General features: G+C 36.0%; 1 protein-coding gene across 1 annotated transcript; it reads left to right on the forward strand.

The window, feature by feature from the left end:
• Window positions 1-3,342: 3,342 nt before the first annotated feature.
• LOC133860519 (protein GLUTAMINE DUMPER 6-like) lies at window positions 3,343-3,636 on the forward strand. The gene has a single exon (XM_062296107.1). The coding sequence runs from the start codon at window positions 3,343-3,345 to the stop codon at window positions 3,634-3,636; it is 294 nt and encodes a 97-aa protein (XP_062152091.1).
• The last annotated feature ends 15,936 nt before the right edge of the window (window positions 3,637-19,572 follow it).

Below are 19,572 nucleotides of genomic sequence, written 5' to 3' on the forward strand. Positions count from 1 at the left end.
CTTCCTCCTGAATATTATTTTTCTGCCTGAAAAAATTGATAGCTATGATAGTAAACATTGCTATTTCCCATGGAACTGATTAAGCTAGAAGTAGGGGTAGGCAAATTATCCGACTACCGTCTACCGACCGCTTATCGAACCGAACCGAACCAAACTGTTATCAACCGCCTACCGACTAATTTTAGTTTAGTAGTCTGTATAAAATTTTGTTTCGAAAGTCGGTTAAGTTCGGTTAAAAATTTAACAGACTTACCGAACTGCCTTTTAACCGAACTGACATAACACAAAACGATGTCGATTTAATAAGAGCGAAATGTTTGATCTTTCTTTTATTTTTTATTTTAAAAAAATTAAAACAACGTTGTTTCATTATCCATGTTAGCGATTTAATTGACTTAATCGAAATTTTCGAAAATATAATTTGTTGGAATGGAGTCAGTGAATTAACCGACTTAACTAACAACCGACCGAATTAACCGCTTACTGAACCAATACCTACCTCTAGCTAGAAGCTATTTCCCTATGCGAGCGTGAATGATGTCCTTAGTTTTAAGGAACAGGAAAAAAAAAAATAATAATAATAATTTATAGCTATTTCCCCTGCAGCCGCATTAATTAATGTCAATGCCTCGTTATATTTATAAATGCATAAATACATTAGGGGTGTTATAATAGCAATTTTCGAACTCTTTTTCTTTTCTTTTTTTTTTTTTTCTTTTTTTTTTTTTTTTTTTTTTCTTTTTTTTTTAAGAAATGACTTGAGAAGAAGAGGCTAGGAGGCCAGGGTGTCGGCGTCCGATCAGTCTAATCTTAAAAGAAAATTCAGCTAACCCTACCTTAATTCTGTATTCGACATACAAAAGGGATGGAAAATGTGTTCAAACATATTGAGATGGGTTGGTACGGTGGACGTGACGGCTCGGAGACATAAAGGGAATGTTAACCATAATTATATGGTGGAATGATTTAGAAAAGTTTTTGAATGACTAGGAAAAGACATGGAACTTAGGAAGCAAAGACAATGTTCCTTTCCTTAATCCTTAATTTTCTACTGTTGGACAGCCCCTGCTGCTGACGCAGAGCACAGGACTTTTAATTTGCACTAGGAACGTTGGGAGGGTGAAAAGATGTGGTCGGTTTTATTTAGCACACATTTAGTGGAAGAGCCACTTCAAAATTATGTGATTTTATTAAATATGGAAGCTTCACATTTTGACTATGTGTGCACCCATTGATTCGCATAATATAATAGATTGTGAATTGGAATATTTATTTAAATAGTAGTAAAAAGTGATTGATGTGATATAAAATTTGAGAATGTTTTATAAAAAAGTGTAAAATTTTTGTTTTGTAGTGGGTTTTTTTTTTTTTATTTGAATAGTAATAAAAAATTATTGATATGATGTAAAAAATGTAAAAAAGTTAGAATGTTTTTGATTTGATATTTTTGAGAGAAGTGAAATGGGAATTGAAAATTTGCCCTTTGGTTACCATACAACACAGATATATTTTTCTAAGGCCATTTATATATACTTCAATAATGAGGTACAAAACTAGGAATATGTTTATCTAGGAGAATCAGATATAATTTTAAAATAAAATCTTAATAATGTGCTTTTTTAAACATTTAATTTATAACCAAATTAATATTCAATGTCTTATATAAAATAAAATCAGAAACACATAAAAATACATATTGATCAATTTTAAGCTCATATACTAATTGAACTCGACACTCCTTTAACAAATAAAAGTTTCATGCATCCTAGGTTTGTTCTTAAAGTCTCTAATGATTCCATAACTACTTATAGGATGGTGATGGAGAAGATGTTGAGGGTGGTGGAATTAGATCTGTTCCAACTGTTCCTGAGACTATTATTTGGAAACCACCTCCTATTGGCAGTTATAAAATAAACTGAGATGCTGCTCTTGATCATCAGAACAGTTGTTTGGGATATGGTTACATTGTGAGGGATTGGATTCCAATGGTATGGTGGTGGCCGCGGCATGTCATTCGGTGAGGTTTTTGACTGATCCTATTATTGCGGAGTTATTTGTGGCATTAAGGGCTGTTGAATTTTGCAGAAATAGAGGTTTTTCTCACATCATTCTAGAGGGAGATTTTCTGATTGTGGTAACGACTCTTAATAATAAGAATGATAATTGGCGCAGGTATGGGCAAATTATGAATGACATTGATGTGGTCCTCCATTGTTTTGATAATTGGCAATGTTGTCGAACAAAGCGGAGGGCCAAAAAGGCAGCTCAGAGGTTGGTGAAGGAGGGTGTCTTGCATGGCATTGATAGATGTTGGTTTAATGTTATCCCTGATTGATCTTCTTTTTTTTTGTATTAAACTCAGAGAAACAATCTTTGGTTATTTAGGGCTTTTTGGGTTTTAGTGTGTATGCATGTTTATGCAATGAAATATCAGTGATATTTTCTTAAAAAGAAAAAAGAAAAAAGAAAAAAACAAATAAAAGTTAATTTTGCCAAAATTTGGGGCATAAAGAACATGCTCTACAGAAGAAGATGTTTAGTTAATTTCTTAGATGAGATCCTGGATTCCTTTGGACTTGTGGCTTTAAGACGTGCAATTTCAAAGCACGATTTTAAAAACATAATTAAGTGTTTAGTAAAATCGCAATTTAGCTTTTAAAATCGTCTGTTTTTAAAAACATATATCTTGGCTGTGATTTGAAAACACATATTTTTCTATATTTTCAAACCTAAATTTTTTAAAAACACATTCCTAAACGATACATTTTTCGCGATTTTGATTGAAATCGTACTTTTGACCTATAAAATTGTAAAGCCAGACAGACTCTCAATCTCTAGTGATTGTTCTAGAGGCCTCAATGGTTAATTCTTAGAGAAAATTGCGTGGCATGAGCCAGTTTTGATATGTCATGCATGTTGACGTACTGCATGGAAATCACAAGCTTGGGATATCTTGTAGTTTATAATAAGAAAATTAACATATATAGATGGCTTTCGAAATTTTGAAGGGTTGAACGTACATTTCTATCTATTTAATCCGAAGGAACTGTTCGGCATGATATATTCATGAAGTAATATACAGTCATCATCACTACCAAATAAACTAAATCAACAAGTCAATTTTGATATCATTGAATTATTAGGCAACTGGAAAAGCACAAAAAATGACTCATCCACTCAAATCCAGAGCAATCCAAACTCCTCCCTATAAATTCATGAACCACCAACATCATTTTGCACAAACACCACCCAAAAGAAAAAAAAAAAAAAAAAAAAAACACAAAAAAAGAAGGAAATAGCAGAGAGTAATTAGAAAGACAGAGAGATATGAAGGCTACAAGCATGTCATCATCAGGCACCGGAGTCCCGCTATGGAAGTCTCCGATACCCTATCTGTTTGGCAGCCTAGCTCTGATACTGTTACTCATCTCCGTAGCGTTGATCATCTTAGTGTGCTCGTACAGGAAACGTGCTTCGAATTCAGCAGCTGAAAATGATGAAGAAAAGCCAGCAAAGATCATGAACACATCGGTCGACACCGAGCCAAAGATCGTTGTCGTAATGGCCGGCGACGACAAGCCCTCGTTCTTGGCTACGCCTAGCATTCCTTCAACTTGCGCTTGTCAGCAAGTTTAACGTACTACGTTAGCTTGACTGACGAGTCGACGACCTCCCAAGAAAACAATTTTGTTCCTAGGCAGAAAAGTAGGATTTTGTCCTTCTGGGGAGTTTGTATCATTTATTAATTTTCTTGTCCGTTTTAGCATTTGCGCAGATATATATATATAAATTGATAACTGTGAATGGATTTGTTTTGAGCAATCCATCGCTGTTTGTCCTAAAATCGTATGTCATGGATTTGTTTTAGATTCTATCTCCTCTCCTCTCGATCTTCTCTCTCTTAAAAGCAAAAAAAAATGTCAAATTTGCTTCATATATATTCTCTTCTTTCTCGTGATTCCACACGAATAATAAAACCTTTAAAATGAGCATTCTCTGTAATAAAACCATCTGATCCTAAGTTTGAAACATAAGGGTGCAATCTCCTCTTGAGGCAGTCATCTGGACGAAACTCACGATTGAATGCTTAATATCTCAAGTAGCGTGGAGTATTAAGCCGAAAATTAATGAGTCTGATGAATTTTAACTGAACTTTTACGCTTGTTACTACCACTTTTTATAGACTAACCTAGCTAAAATACTATCGGGCTTATGGATGAAGCTAGAATACACTCATAAAAAAGAAAAAAGAACAAAAAAGAACAAAAAAAAAGAAGCGGAGAATATTTCTCAATCGGCAGGCCATGATGTCCGTCCATGTGGCATAGATCGAAAACATCCTTAATAAACAACAGAACTACTGGCATCTGGGCATGTGTTTATGGGGCCGTACTGTTTCTGAAGGTGCCAGCGCGGCCGGGCAGCCGCCGCGATATATGCATTTGTTTTTCAGTGAAGGTCGTGTTTTTGTTTGTCTTTTATATATATATGTATAATTCTGTGATTGCGGCGGCTTGGAGACGCAAGCATGTTATGAAATAGTCTTGTTGAGTGGCTCGATCGGAAAAGGGTCGACGCCACTGTGAGTAATGGCAGACATTTGTGGTGATCATTTTCAACAGCGGTCGTACAATAATATTTCTCTATATATGGTTTGGACATATTCCACTGGATATTCCATGTCATTGGACTTTGAATACTGTGACAAAGCCAACCCTAGGGTCATATCATGTCCACGGTGTTTGTATAATTAGGGTAAAGAGGTAGAGAACTTAAAGCATATTTTATGTTGTCCTTATATAAGCTTCTAATTAAGTTTAGGAGAAACTTTACCTCATTTTTTTTAAATTTATATCACTTTTGCAATCTCTACTTTAAAGTTAATTTAAAAACTCTTAATTTAGTATATCTAATTTTAAAAAATTTACAATTTCACCATCGATTAAAATTTTATGTTAAATTTGCAACCTAATCGCCCGCGCGGGGGGGTGGGGGGGGAGGAGGAGGCCAGGCCAAGTTCACCTTGTTTCCGAAAAAGACCCTTACGAACGACTAGCAAAGAGGACCCGAACATATACGCTTATGCATGATAGAATAACAACGTTATAAGATGTAAGGCAGATCTTGAATATGGTGTTTGTCTTCGATCTACAACATTTGTAACATTTCTTACTCTGGGAATTTGTATTCGGGTGTTGGTTAGGTTCGGGTCGTGTCGCGGTATGAATATAAGATTATATAAATCAATCATAATCCAATTAATTTACTTAAACGGATCAGACCGTTCAACCATAATTACATGCTAATTGCATGTTGGGTTTATGAGCCGTGTCAAAAAAAAAAAAAAAAAAATTCAACCTAAATATCACGTGTGAGGTAAATTCAAATTGTGTCGAGACATTAACATAAAACTATATAGATTAACTATTAACGGGTCAAACTTGACCTCTCAACCTTAATCCATTAATTCATGTTAAATTTGTATTCGTGTCAGATTCACAATTCGTGTCAAGATTGTTTGCCCTACTTCCATGCTCTAGGTTGATATATAATGACTAATTGTTGACATAAACCCCCCATCTTTCTTCAATGTCATCAAGTTTCTTTTGAGCTAGCTAGCTTCATAACTTTTTTTTTTTTTTTTTTCAGGCTCCAGAATGTTCGACAGTCAATGAAGGTTGAAATACATGGAAATTAACGTACACCTGCTTTCTCACTCTCTCATGAAATTTGCTTTTTAACCTTTTGAATAAAGTTGGATCTAGAGGTTTATATTCAAATACTGTGAAGTCAATAAAGAAGTGCTCCATTAGCTCTTCAGAATACATATATAAGCCGAAAAAGGAAGATGGAAAAATTAATTGGAGCTTGTAATGGAGAAACACCTAAACAAAGCTTAATTGACTTTTCTAGCTTGTAATAGCTTCCTAACATCTCTCCAGTGACAGTCTTCCTTTACTTAATTACCAAATTAATGCGGTCCTCTAATTCGCTACGATCTATTGGTGGCATTATTATTCAAACGCAGTTTGACAGAAGGAATAATTAATACCATCTGATTTTCAAAGTTGGTGAGGAATTACATGTGGCGTCTTGGAAACGTAACAATTAATAGATAGAATACTTGATAACGGGAGACGAAGAAAATAGAAAAGGTGTTACGGAGATTGACATGACTTTATCTGGGGAGTCTTTTACTCAACACAAAAGTTTAAGGTTATGAATTTGAATTTAATTATGTAATATTAATTAAATATTTAATTACATGCATTTGTAGCGCATTTTTAATGTGGGATTCAATCTTTTTACATTTACACGTGTATATTCAACTATGTATTCCTCACGAATCTATCACCGCATTGCTACGTCTTCTTCAAACAGAAGATTTTATTAATCTTATGAGTTGTCTCCAAGATCACTTGCATGCTATAAGTGGGTTCGTTTGTGTTGCCCTTCCTCTAAAGACTCTCACTTGTGCCCATATATATATATATATATATATATATATATATTACCATGCAAGGATCTTTGCCGCTTACTTCATGAACCCCTGATTAACTCCAGGCACAGTAATCCTTAACCTAAAAATTCAAGTCTACAAATTTAAATTTAACTATATTATAGTAACCACTCACACTTATGATACGTACATTTCCATCACAAAACTTAATCTTTTTACACTCTACATATATATAGTCAATAAAAAGATAATGCAAAATGACATTAGGGAGAGTTAAAGAAGGGTGCTTTTTCTTGATGGGCCAGGTATATATACTGTCAAAGAATCGAAGAAGTGCATTTCCACATCATCTTCCTTAGTCGTAGACGAAATGATGATTTCCACCATGCTCTTTTATCTGTATATTCACTTCTTCTTTTTTTGAATTTCACGTTAGAGTTGATTGAAGTTAACCAAGTTCATCTCTCTCTCTCTCTCTAGATCTACTGCATAGTATGGCCATGTTAATTGGCAGCTGCGCTCGTGATAGAGTTATTTTCCTTTTTGACCGTGGCTAGTAATTATATTGGAAGCAAAGAACCTAATTAGAGATGAGATGCCCTCTTTGGAGACACCAATCAATTTTGATAATTAAGTTCCAAATCCTTCACCATTTTCGCAAATCCTTTTCTTCATAAAGCACTTGAACCCTCATGTTCAGGTTGACTTAATTATGACATCATTAATAACTACAATAATAAAAACAACAAAATGGGGTGGTTTATTATGATTTAAATTTCAATTGAATGGTTTGTTTATGGGTGAAGTTAACACAACTTTAACATCAAATATCACGAGTATAAAATTCTTACATCACAAAGTATAAAGCTCTATAAAATCATAGACACATGCTATGAGATTACATAGTTATGGATATAAACAAAATTCTTACAATAAAGTGCTATTTATGACTTTCATTTTCCGTTAACTCATGTACAAAAATAATTAAAGAGTAGATCTGCTCCGAACAGACTAGGTCTAAGACAAATGTAGCCAAATATCTTAAAAGAAATTATTTAAACTGGCCGTGAGAGATAACCATTTACACTGAACAATCTAGGCTATAAGAGATAATCCCTCCCACCTGGCTAATCTTCATTCCATAGATCGCCCATGAGAGCAGATCTAAAGAGAATAAAACTCTTATTTAAAGCAAAAACAGCAGCAGATAGGGAGGAAATGAACAGCAGAACATGAAGATAGATGGATGGATGCATAGCGGAGATGTCAAAATTATTAATCTGGTCAAAGAACACCTACAAACAAAAGAAAAAACCAGAATATATGGGAGGGAAATGGTAGGAGCGGGGAGTAAAAAAAAAAAAAAAAGGAAGAGGAGAAGGGAGTAGATCGGATCTGTTTTACGTAGGGTAAAGTTAACACAATTGCAGTGTTAATTTATTTCAGGATTCCATTGCATTTTGTTTAATTTATTTCTGTCTATAGGAATAAATCCAAGTGATCTTTTCCAGTTAGGCAAAAACGATGTGAGAATACCTTATCAAACAAAAAAGTTATAAATTTACTTCAGTTAGAATTGAATGTGGGTTCCTTTCTCCAATAATTCTCTCGATTATCTGCAACTAGTAGTCTAGTACAAACTGCCCTAAAAATATCAATAATTACCCTCGCATATGATTAGACTTAATTGATCTATTGAATTAAAATTGGATCTCTAAGTACTTATCAAAAAAGGGAGAGGGGGGGTGTCTAGCTTTTTTAGGCTTTTAGAGCTTTATATATCTTCCGACAATATCCAACGCTAATGATTATTTCGCAGTAGCCATGTTGATTGTTGTTGTTCCCATGTATCTCGTGGTGTTTTGCTTTAAATTATTTGAAGAGCACAATTAATATTATTACCCAATAGAAGCACTGCTGTTATGAAAAAGAAAAAAAGAAAAAAAAAAAGAAAGAGAAACACTACTTGAATAATGGAAAAAGGAAAGAACATAATGCTTAGCGTTTTGATTTGAATTATTTGAAGAACACAAATATTATCCAATAGAAGCACTACTTGAAAAATAGAAAAAGGAAGAACCTGATGCACAGTAATATTTGGAAAAGTTGGTGTGAAGAAATGAGTCCATAAAGTAGGAGACAAATCGATCGTTCACCAATATTGACGAATAATTAAGTTGTTCAATTAATTTACAAAAAAAAAATAAAAAATTAAGTTGTTCAATTATAACGGATCGAAATGGAGTCAATTAAAACGTTCCTATTATCTTTAACCAAAATGTGAAAAATCACGAACCCAATAAACTTAAATTCCACAAACGTCTGAAAAAATTCTTAAAACACAAAACAATTGCATTGAAGCATGACGAAATTGTTCATTGAATACGAAATAGTGAATTGATAAATATTCTTATAATACAGAAATATAATTATTTATGTATAAGCTAGCACTCCTTTGCAGAATTTCCCTTATTATATGATGGTTTGACGAACAAAAAATATTGGAAAATTAATGTGACTACAAAAATGAGAGTTAGGTTGGTTGCCGTGACGACTCGGAGAATAAAGATCGAGTCTTTCATTAATCATTAGATAGCTGAATATATGATCCGGGAATTAACCAAAGACTCGAGGGAATTTTGTTTTCCTTTGATCTATTGAAGAAGCTAGGGGCACATATAATCATGTCTGAAATTAATTGTGACTAGACAACCAACCACACATGCCAGGAACATCTAGCTAGCTAGCTGCTTCTGACATGTGGCAGATAATTAATGTTGAAAAAATAATGTGAATGCATGTGCATGTATGCATGGTTCGGAAGAGCTAGGATACAAATTAGGTGTATTAATTCAATATCCTTATAGTTTATGGAACTCGTTACAAACCACACCCTAAGATGCCTTAATTCGATTCTGCCTTTAAATTCCCAATTGGTGGAGGACAGAAATTTCCTCCCAGAGCTAAAAGAATTTTTGAAAAATTTTCGCTAATGGACATAAATTTTTTTAAACTCAGTCTACAAAATTGTTATGTACGTGTCCCTTGAATATTTGAATATGATTCTCACATGTTCAAGAAACACATAACAAAATTTTATAGATTTGGTTCAGAAAATAAAAAATTCATCCAAGCCTAAAAAAAATTTCTGTTAATCTTTTATTATTTTCCGGGCTATATGGCAGAAAACTTACTTCTACGTGGTCGTCATTGTTAGAGTAGTTACCATATATCAGTGGAGAAACATAGAGAGCGAGAAAAATGGAGAGAAGTCTTTCTTCTCTTTAAGAAAGAGATAGCCTGGTGAGAGTACTAAGAGAGAATGAGAGAGCATACCAAAGGGAGGGAGGGAGGGAGGGAGAAGAAAGACCTTTTATTAGGTCTCATAGGCCTTCGATCTGGGCCTCCTTGGGCTCTTTCGGACCTCGGTAGTTGTAGGCCTTTTTATTTGACTGCGTCTTGGGTCCGGTCCATACTAAATTAATTTCTGGACCTACCAGAACCCAATAGTGCACAAAATCATAATCAACCAAACAACCAAGATTTCACGCTTTTCATCATTGATTAGATATAGAACATTAATTGTGAGCACTCTGAATATATAAGGAGCTGTTGGGCACTAGCTAAAACCGTACCCCTTGTGGCTATAAGAAACTGTTTGGCATTGATTAAAACCCATCAAATAGTGAAGAAAATGTTACCAAAAGAAAGCAAGATTTGCTTTGATTTAATCACATATAAAATAAGCCACTTTGGAAAGTTCAATATAATTCAACAAACTGTCTGTGTCGACATCATGAAGTAATAGGCATCTGAAAGAGCACAACAAAGAATCTTCCTCTCATACCAAGTACTGTCATTAATTATGGTAATTAAATATGTGCCCTAATTAAAAAGCCCTAGCCTGGCCAGCCATCGATACTCAAATTTGCCCTTCATGAATTCATGACCAACGACCACTCTTTTTGGAACCCAAATTCTCACCAAACTCACCCTTTAACTTCAGTTAGTTGGTATCTGTAAAAGCACAACAAAGAATCTTCCCTCTCAAAACCAGGGGCACCATGGTAATTACCCACATCCCAACCAAAGCCCAAGCTCTATATAACCATGAACCGCCAACCTAATATTCCATTGCACCAACACCAAAAACCAAAAGGATTAAAGAGAGAAAGAACTCCTTTGCACTTAGAGAGATGAGGCCTCCAAGAACATCAGTACCGGTCACCGGAAGCCGGCTATGGAAGTCTCCGATACCTTACCTCTTCGGTGGCTTAGCTGTAATGCTACTACTCATTGGCGTGGCATTGGTTATCCTTGCATGCTCACACCGAAAACGCGCTTCTAGCTCACCAAGTGAAGGTGAAGATGATCAGAAGTCAGCAGTGCGGGGCGCCGTTGACGCAGAGCCAAAGATTGCTGTCATAATGCCCGGAGATGACAATCCCACGTACATAGCAACACGGTTCACTTCTTCAACTTGCCCTAGTGAGCAGGTGTAACTGCTTCATGAGCTTCAGCCATGTTTGCTAAAAAACACTTGTCAAAAACACTTCCCTAGAAAAGGAGTTTTTTGCAGTTAGATAGAAAATATTAAGGTCGTTGTTGCTGTTTGGTTTTTTTCTTTTCTATCCTGTTCCTATTCTTGTCCGTTTTAGTAATGGCAGGAATATGTAAATCAATGAGTATTAATAACTTTATCTTTGAAGCATAAACAGTCATAGCTTTGCCAAGTGCCAATACACCAGACTTTTCCTCTTTTTTTCAAAAGCTGTTACTTTTCTGTTCGATCTACTGAATTATATGGAGGACGTACGTGCATTATTATTATTATTTTTTAACTTCATTTGTTAAAGTTCATATGATTCTCTGTCATATGAGAAGCTTTTTTCGCCAATCGCCATGGAAGGTCTAATCAATCCCCCCTAGCTTGGCCCATCTAATTAATTCATTTTAAATAAGCATATATCAGCTTACCAAATACCATATACCCTTTAGAACGTACACTTAATAAATACAGTATATCTTTTACAATTTGCGTATAATTTATTGCAGAATATAAAGAAAATGGGCTTTTCTTCACGAATATATATATATATATATATATATATATATAATAAGTATGACCTGATCTTCTCCTGTGTTTCAGCTGAAAAAAGAAGTCTTGAAAGTCCCCATATAAATATATAAATATATAGGTAAGTGTAATGAAATATATTGATGGATGCCGAAATAAATTCGATCTTCGAAACTCAATCAATCATGTACCTGGACGGGAAAGGGGGGAATATTAAAGTACACGAATAATCAATCTTAGCAATTGCCAAATCTGAAACCTTAGGGAAAGAGGTTGGATGTGCCAGTGAGAGGCGCTGGTCGTTGATGATTGTCAGCCGTCCACCTAGTCCCCGAGTAAATGTACTCAGTGGACGATGGAAAGCACCTAGCCATGTGAGCACCATTTTCTTTTCTTCATTGGCTACCTCGATCTATACACATATATGCATTTTTTTTTTTTTCACTAAAAGTTGTTTTTTGTTGTTCATTTATGTTATTATAATATGTTAGTGGACGCGGCGGCTTCAAAACGTAAATAGCTAGCCTAACAATTAATATATAGTTTTTTTTTTTTTTTTTTTCTTTGACTAAATGGGAAAAGGTTCTTGGCACTGTGAGTAATGGGAGACATTTGTGAAATTGTGATGATAATTTTGGACTAGCTGTTGCACGATCGAACTCCCTTGTGTAGAAATATATCCTGCGGATATTCCAGTCTGATCAACACTGTGGGGAGGGCAACGTTAGGGTCAAAAGCTAGGTCCTGAGCATATACAGCCGGCTATAAAGCTACTCATTTTTTTTAAGTAATTATATCTTACTCATTATTTTAACTATTTATTTTATTTAAATATTCTTTTTCAATATATTTTTTTTATTCTTTATAAAAGGGAGAGAATATTAGAGATTAAAAGAAGTTTATATACATTTGGGGAGTGAATTTGGTGAGCGCGGTAGCAACTATTCACCAATTTTCTTTTCCAAATTAATTGTTGAGCTAACTGGATGCAGCTTTTTTGCTCTCATTTTACTCGGACGAGAATGCTTACAACACATAGCAAATAAATGACCTAGAGTTTAGAACAACATGAGAACTGATTTTTAGGATGAGCTTAAAATGGTGGTTCTTGTTCGGTACGTCTTGTATCATTTTATGGTTTATTAACCTACAAAATAAACATGAAGCATCAAATTTAAGAATCGACCCATTTTGAGTGCAAATAATCTTTTAGGGACCATGCCCGGCCGCAAGCGACCTGTGTGAAAGAGACGTTTTGCATGATGTCTCAGGCTCGTGGTGAAGCTCCGGATACTCCAGTTAAAAAAAATTAACTCGGCATCTTGACAGTTGATTTCTCTGAGACTTTGCCAATAATTCTTAAATTAAAAATTCTATTGTGGTGTAAGGTTAATAGAGTATTGCTTCACCATTACCTGAGGAAATAGGCCAAAATTGATTAACCAAAGGAAAAAAAAGCTGAGTAGGGAACATTAACTTACGGTGCCTCGTAAATCAATTGAAGCATTTAAACATTAATGCCTGAAAAGCCCACTGCGGATGGATATATACACTCGTCTTTGTTTGACATGATCAACTTGTTGCAATTTGCAAAAGCAGTCTATACATATCTTCTGCTTCTTTATTTCTAATCTACAATTTTCACAGATACTTCTGTGATGAATATATAAGTAAATGTTATTTGCACATTTTTATATATATATAGTTGATTTTGGGTGAAAGTTAATACTTAACCATATAGATAAAAGGTCTGCATATATAGCAGGCCGGGGATCGGAGATCAGGCCTTATTCAATTCCTTTTTACAAATAACCACAATTTAGGAAGAGGCCGCGCCCAGCCCATTTGTCAAATTGCTCCATATAATTCATCAGCCGTAATCACTTATTTTGTTAAGTAAGCTCTTTTAATATTATGACATATCATAAAATATTAATTAAATAATTAAATTTATTATTCAAAATAAGTGGTAGTTTATCTTGAGTCGTATCTTTTTATTATATCTCTTATTTAAATTAAATATTTTACATTACTAAAGTTATTATTTTCTACCTGGCCTCTTAAATTTTTAAGAGAATTGATAATTTGTCATCGATGTTAATAATATCATGACGTGGCCTGAAAATGAGCAATTTGTATAAAGTGTTGTTAGGGGTATTAGGCATCTTTCTTAATTCACTCCCAAAATTGTTTATTCATTTCTCTCCTCTCTTCATTCCATTGTATTTTTTTTTGGTTAGATTCTAATTTTATCATGTAATATATATGTTATCCCTATGTATGGTAAATAAGTGTAAGTGTATAATATGGTAATTATATTGTAATTTTTTCTTCTGGTCTCTTAAATTTGGATACCCATATATAGGAGTAGCCCATTGGTAAAATAGGTGGAGGGCATGCATACAGTTGAGTTTCAAAATCCAATATTACTGTTAAACTCTGGCAATTTATGTCATTAAAATTGTGAGAAAATATGGATAGTACTATTTAGAGAAGCAAATGGTTTTCACTATAATATCATGCTTGTTTGGGTTCTTATAACCAATGAATCCTATCAAAGTGCTCACTACAAAAAATAAGCTCATTAGCGGTGACACATTGTCATAGCTAATGAGTATTTTGTTGCTGTTATTGATCAATAACGGTGACATGTGGCCACTAATGAGGTGGTCACTAAAAATCGGACGCTAATGATCAGTAGTGGCGACTCAATGGGTCGTTGCTAATAATAATTTTTATCGACGGTAAAGAATTTTAGAACTTGATCTGTAAGTCGCCGCTAATGCTCTATTACTAGCAGCGACCCACTCTATTATTAGTGGCAAGTACGGGTTGCCGATAATGCTCTATTATTAACGGCGACTAATGATGTTAAAAAAAAAAAAATTAAAACATTATTAAAGGCGACTATAAAGTCGCCGCTAATAATGTTTTATTTTTTATATATATAAAACTAATCCCAAAAAACTAATTATCAATAATTCATTTAGGGATAATTGCACCGGAGGTCCCTGTGGTATACCATAATTATTTTTCACTCCCTATGGTTTAAAAAGTTCACTGGAGGTCCTCGTGATATGCAATAATTACAAATCGATCCCTGGCGTCAAATTCTGTTAAAATTTTTAACAGATTCCGTCAAATGCCACGTCAGCGCCACGTGTCGTCATCTTATTGGTGACACGTGGCGCTGACATGTCTAATTTTAATAAAATAATATAAATTTATTAAAAAATAAATAAAAAATACTTATTTTTTTTTTAAAAAAAAACAAAAAACAAAAAAAAAAAAGAAAAAAACAAAAATAGGAAAGGGGTGGCCTGGCCACCCCCAAAAGGGGTGGCCAGGCCACCAACAGCCCATGGGGGTGGCCGCGCGCCACCCCCAGAGGCCGCCGGCGGTGGCGCGCGGCCACCCCCAGTGGCCGGGGGTGGCGCGCGGCCACCCCCAGGCCATTGGGGGTGGCCTTCGGGCCACCCCTAGATCTTCTAAGGGTGGCCCGATGGCCACCCCCGGCCACTGGGGGTGGCCGCGCACCACCCCCAGAGGCCACCTGGGGTGGCGCGCGGCCACCCCCAGTGGCCGGGGGTGGCCATCGGGCCACCCTTAGTAGATCTAGGGGTGGCCCGAAGGCCACCCCCTGGGCCTTGGGGGTGGCCGCGCGCCACCCCCGGCCACTGGGGGTGGCCGCGCGCCACCCCCTGCAGCCACTGGGGGTGGCGCGCGGCCACCCCTAGTGGCTGGGGGCGGCCAGGCCACCCCCAAAGGGGTGGCTGGGCCACCCCTTCAGCTTTTTTTTTTTTTTTGTTTTTTTTTTTGAATTTTTTTTATAAAAAAATAAGTATTTTTATTTATTTTTTAATAAATTTATATTTTTTATTACGATAGACACGTGTCGCCATCTTATTGGCGACACGTGGCGCTGACGTGGCATTTGACGGAATCTGTTAAAAATTTTAACAGAATTTAACGCTAGGGATCGATTTGTAATTATTGCATATCACGAGGACCTCCAGTGAACTTTTTAAACCATAGGGAGTGAAAAATAATTATGGTATACCACAGGGACCTCCGGTGCAATTATCCCATTCATTTATGATGAAGACTAATAACCTAGAAGTCAAGTAGACTAGTTCATATATCTAACCAACACCTAACATGGTAAAAGCTAACTATTAAACTCCAAAACATCACAAGACCACCTAGCAACCCCAAAATCTAAACAACCATCAACCAAAATTACAAGATCAAAACACGCATGTTATGAAATCACCAAAATTTAAAAGCAACAAAGAAACCCCACTCACATCTTCATTTTCCATAATTCAGTAAAAAGATTTCACAAGACAAATCGTACCCACATCCAAAACCCCTACACATACGTCAACATAAAATATGAGACACAAAGATAGCATAGACAAAGACGATAACACTAAGACCATATAGACAATAACACTATCATTAACAAAATTCTCAGACTAAGCATAATGGCATAATGCAATGTACTTTCTTTTTTCTTTTTTTATGAACTAAAAGTTTTAAAAACCAAACACAGTACATTACAACTCTCCGGTAAAGGCCGGAAACAAGCTCCTTAAAAAGGAAGCACCAACGTACCAACACTACACTTTTACAGCAGCAAGTTCCTTAAAGGAAACACCAAACAACACAAGCAAACCAACAAAGGAAGCCAAAAAAACACTACAGGACAGACTGAACATTCCACCTAGAAGCTAAAGCTTCATTTACAGCCGTCCTTTTAAATCTCCCTTTATGCAGAAGCCGCATACGAACGTGCCATCTAATTTGGGTAATTAGGATGAGTTCCTCCGTTCTTGGATTGTTCCCAAAGCATAAATTGTTTCTTTGTTTCCACAAGTGATACACAAGAGCTGCAAGACTAAGTTTACACAGAGTAGCCTTCATACTTTTACCTCGAAGATTACCAATATACTCCAGTCCATTATCTGATCCCATCTCACATACGGATCTAAAACTAGGTAATCTTTCATCAGTTGTCTCCAAATTCTCCTGTTGAAACCATAATGAAAGAACAAATGTTCAATACATTCTTGATGGCCAAAACAAAATCTGCACAAAGAATGACCACCGAACCCCCAAGAACACATTCCATCTTTGGTAGCAAGTGAATTTTTAAAGACTAACCACAACATAAATGCATGTCGAGGGATGGCCATAGAAAACCAGATCACTTTGGACCAAGGAACGTCCGGCAGTCTATTCCTCAAATGATCCCAAGTCTCAAAACAATTATACACACCACTACGGGAATTCCAAACTGGCAAATCAGTCTCTCCAATAGCCACTTCAAAGAGCTTACCTTGGATGTCAACCAGAATATCTGATCTAGCACATGGCCAAAACCAATCTCCATTCCGAATTATAGAAGACACCTGAGCATCCAAACAACTTCCAGCATCATACACAGGCCGAAACCCATATCAGTCAATCAATCTTCCATTAGGGTGCCAGCAATCAAACCACAGAAAAATTCTGGTCCCATCACCTACTGAAAACTGAATGAACTCCTTAGCCACTGCCATCAGCTTAAGAAGCTTCTTCCAGCTCCAAGAGCAAGAAGTGGGGATAGATACCTGCTAGAAACTCTTTCCCTTAAGCAAATTATTCTCAACCCAAGCAATCCAAAGTGAGCCCGCCTGAGAAAACAAACTCCAAATATGCTTAAGCATTGCAGCTTGATTCCAAGTTTCTAGCCTTTTTAACTCCAACCCACCTTCTGTTTTAGGCACACATATCTTCTCCCAAGACACCTTAGCTTTAGCTTTAGTGTCATTAACATTCCAAAGAAACCTATTAATGTGTGTTTTTCTTATTGTGAAAACATTGCAGACAAGTCTAATACTTAAAGAGCGCGCTTGTCATTTTAAAAGTAAATGCTAGTATTGCTCGTGCTACTTGGTTATTTTATTGAATAGAAATTTCTAGTTTAATTACCACATGCCTCCTCATGGCGTTAAGGAATTGTTGTTGCTGGGGACACGAGGACCATATATGTAGTGGTTTAGTTGGGCCTCTCAACCCCCTGCACAAAATGAAGAAGAAAGGAAGTGTGGCAGGACTAGGTGATCTGCTTAGGGAGAAAGAAAGATAGAAAGAAAGAAATAAGGTTTGTATATATATGGCATCACATATATGTCATTCAATAATTTAAAGTTTGGCAGATTTAAGAGGTTTATAAGGCCATTGTCCGTCATTTGCAATATTCTCCTACCAAGTATAAAGTGAATGTGAAATAAGAAGTAACGTGAGTACAATAAGCTAGTTGGGAGGAAGATTTGACCGTTGGAGAGAGTTAAGAAGATTAATTGATCTGAATGCCCACCGTTTGAAGCTTCCAAATCATATCTCAACGTCCAATTAATGGTTTCAACATCAAGCATCTAGTTTCTTTCACTAGCGATTCTTTCCCAGGATTAAGTGTACGTGTGAGTTGTGGGCAATCCAAGTGAACCCTAGACCAGATTGCCCACAACTTCATGAAAAAATTCGAGCAGAGGAAGAATGCTCCAAGAGGTAGTGTTTGCAACAAGTACCCAGGATTGAGTTCACTTGACTCTCGCTCGAGGGTCGCTCGAGCAAAGCAATATGATAGAAAACTCGAGAGTTCACTCGAGACACAATCTATGATTGCTCGAGCGAGAGGCAAATATGCTACATGTGAAAATCCGGAGAGTTCGCTTGATGGTTGGCTCAAACTTTGCTTAAGCGAGTTTGTGATCTTTTAGAGAATGCCAGTTTTATAATTTTCTTTTCATGGTTGCAACTCTAACTCCTATTTAAGTACAATAAGCACGGTATGGCTGCTTAGTTCATGTTATTTTCTCAGTTTATCAATAAGAATACCCTAAAGAGAGTTTTTCTTCAATTTTCCTATAGTTCTTATAGTATTCAAAAGATTTATAAAAAGGTCGTTGTGTGTTATTTTGTTTACAAATTTTGCTTCTCCCTATGCCACACTGAATCATAAACCCGGCCCAAGCACTTGAATTGTCCTTCACTCAAATATTAGGTTAGTACGCACATAAGAGGATTTAGATCCCGAACAATATGAGCATTACCCACTTCCCATGTAAGAGAAAAAATACAAGTAGATCGAGGTAAAAAAAAAAAACAAATAGATGAATTTAATGGGTCCTGGTAGGGCCCGATTTGAAGTATGGGTGCTAGATTAATGGTTCAGCCTAGTATGAGATAGGTTTAAGGACGTAATTTTTTTTGCGTTCCATCACCTTTGAAGGTTTTTGGCGTATCGATCTAGTATTTAACATTGTTATGGCTACCAGCTGGTGCCTGAGGGAAGCCGCTGCAACATTGGAAAGGGCTACCGGATTTAGAGTGAAAGTCACCATAGAGCGTACTAGAATGTCGTAGACGTCGGCACAAAAGCGTAGCAAATTGTTATGATTATGATGGGGCCAATTTGGGGTATGGACACTAAATTGAGCTAGCCTAATTTGAAATAGGTTAATGACCTAATTTTTTAGGTTTTATCAGCTCTATAAGTACTTTTGGTGTATCGATTAGATACATGCATATATAATAGAACTGCATCCGAATCTTTTGGTAATTAAGTTAGGTAGGAATTAAGCACCAATTTACAGCTGATCTGGTCCGCAGTACTCAGGTCAAGATTTATAATGTATGGGGGGGTTTTTTGTGATTAAAATATGGATTTTTATCCCTAAGAGTGAGTTTCATTCAATTGGGAAGATAATTTGTCTTTGACGATTTGGGTATCACATATATGCTTTACCCAATACCCAGTCGTTTTTCGTAATGATTGTCCGGCCGGGGCACATTTTTTATTACTGTGCTCTTTAGTTAGCTAGTTTTGAAGATCAAGTTGGGGGAAAAAAAAGTCAAAATGACAGATCATAAAAATTGACATGAATCAATAAGAAACTAATTACATATATGAATGCTGAAAACGTAATATTGCTTTTTGCAGCGGCCTTGATTAAAACGGCTAAAATATGATCAAGATCTTATCTTA

This window comes from Alnus glutinosa, chromosome 2, assembly GCF_958979055.1.
Source record: "Alnus glutinosa chromosome 2, dhAlnGlut1.1, whole genome shotgun sequence".
Taxonomy (NCBI): Eukaryota; Viridiplantae; Streptophyta; class Magnoliopsida; order Fagales; family Betulaceae; genus Alnus; species Alnus glutinosa.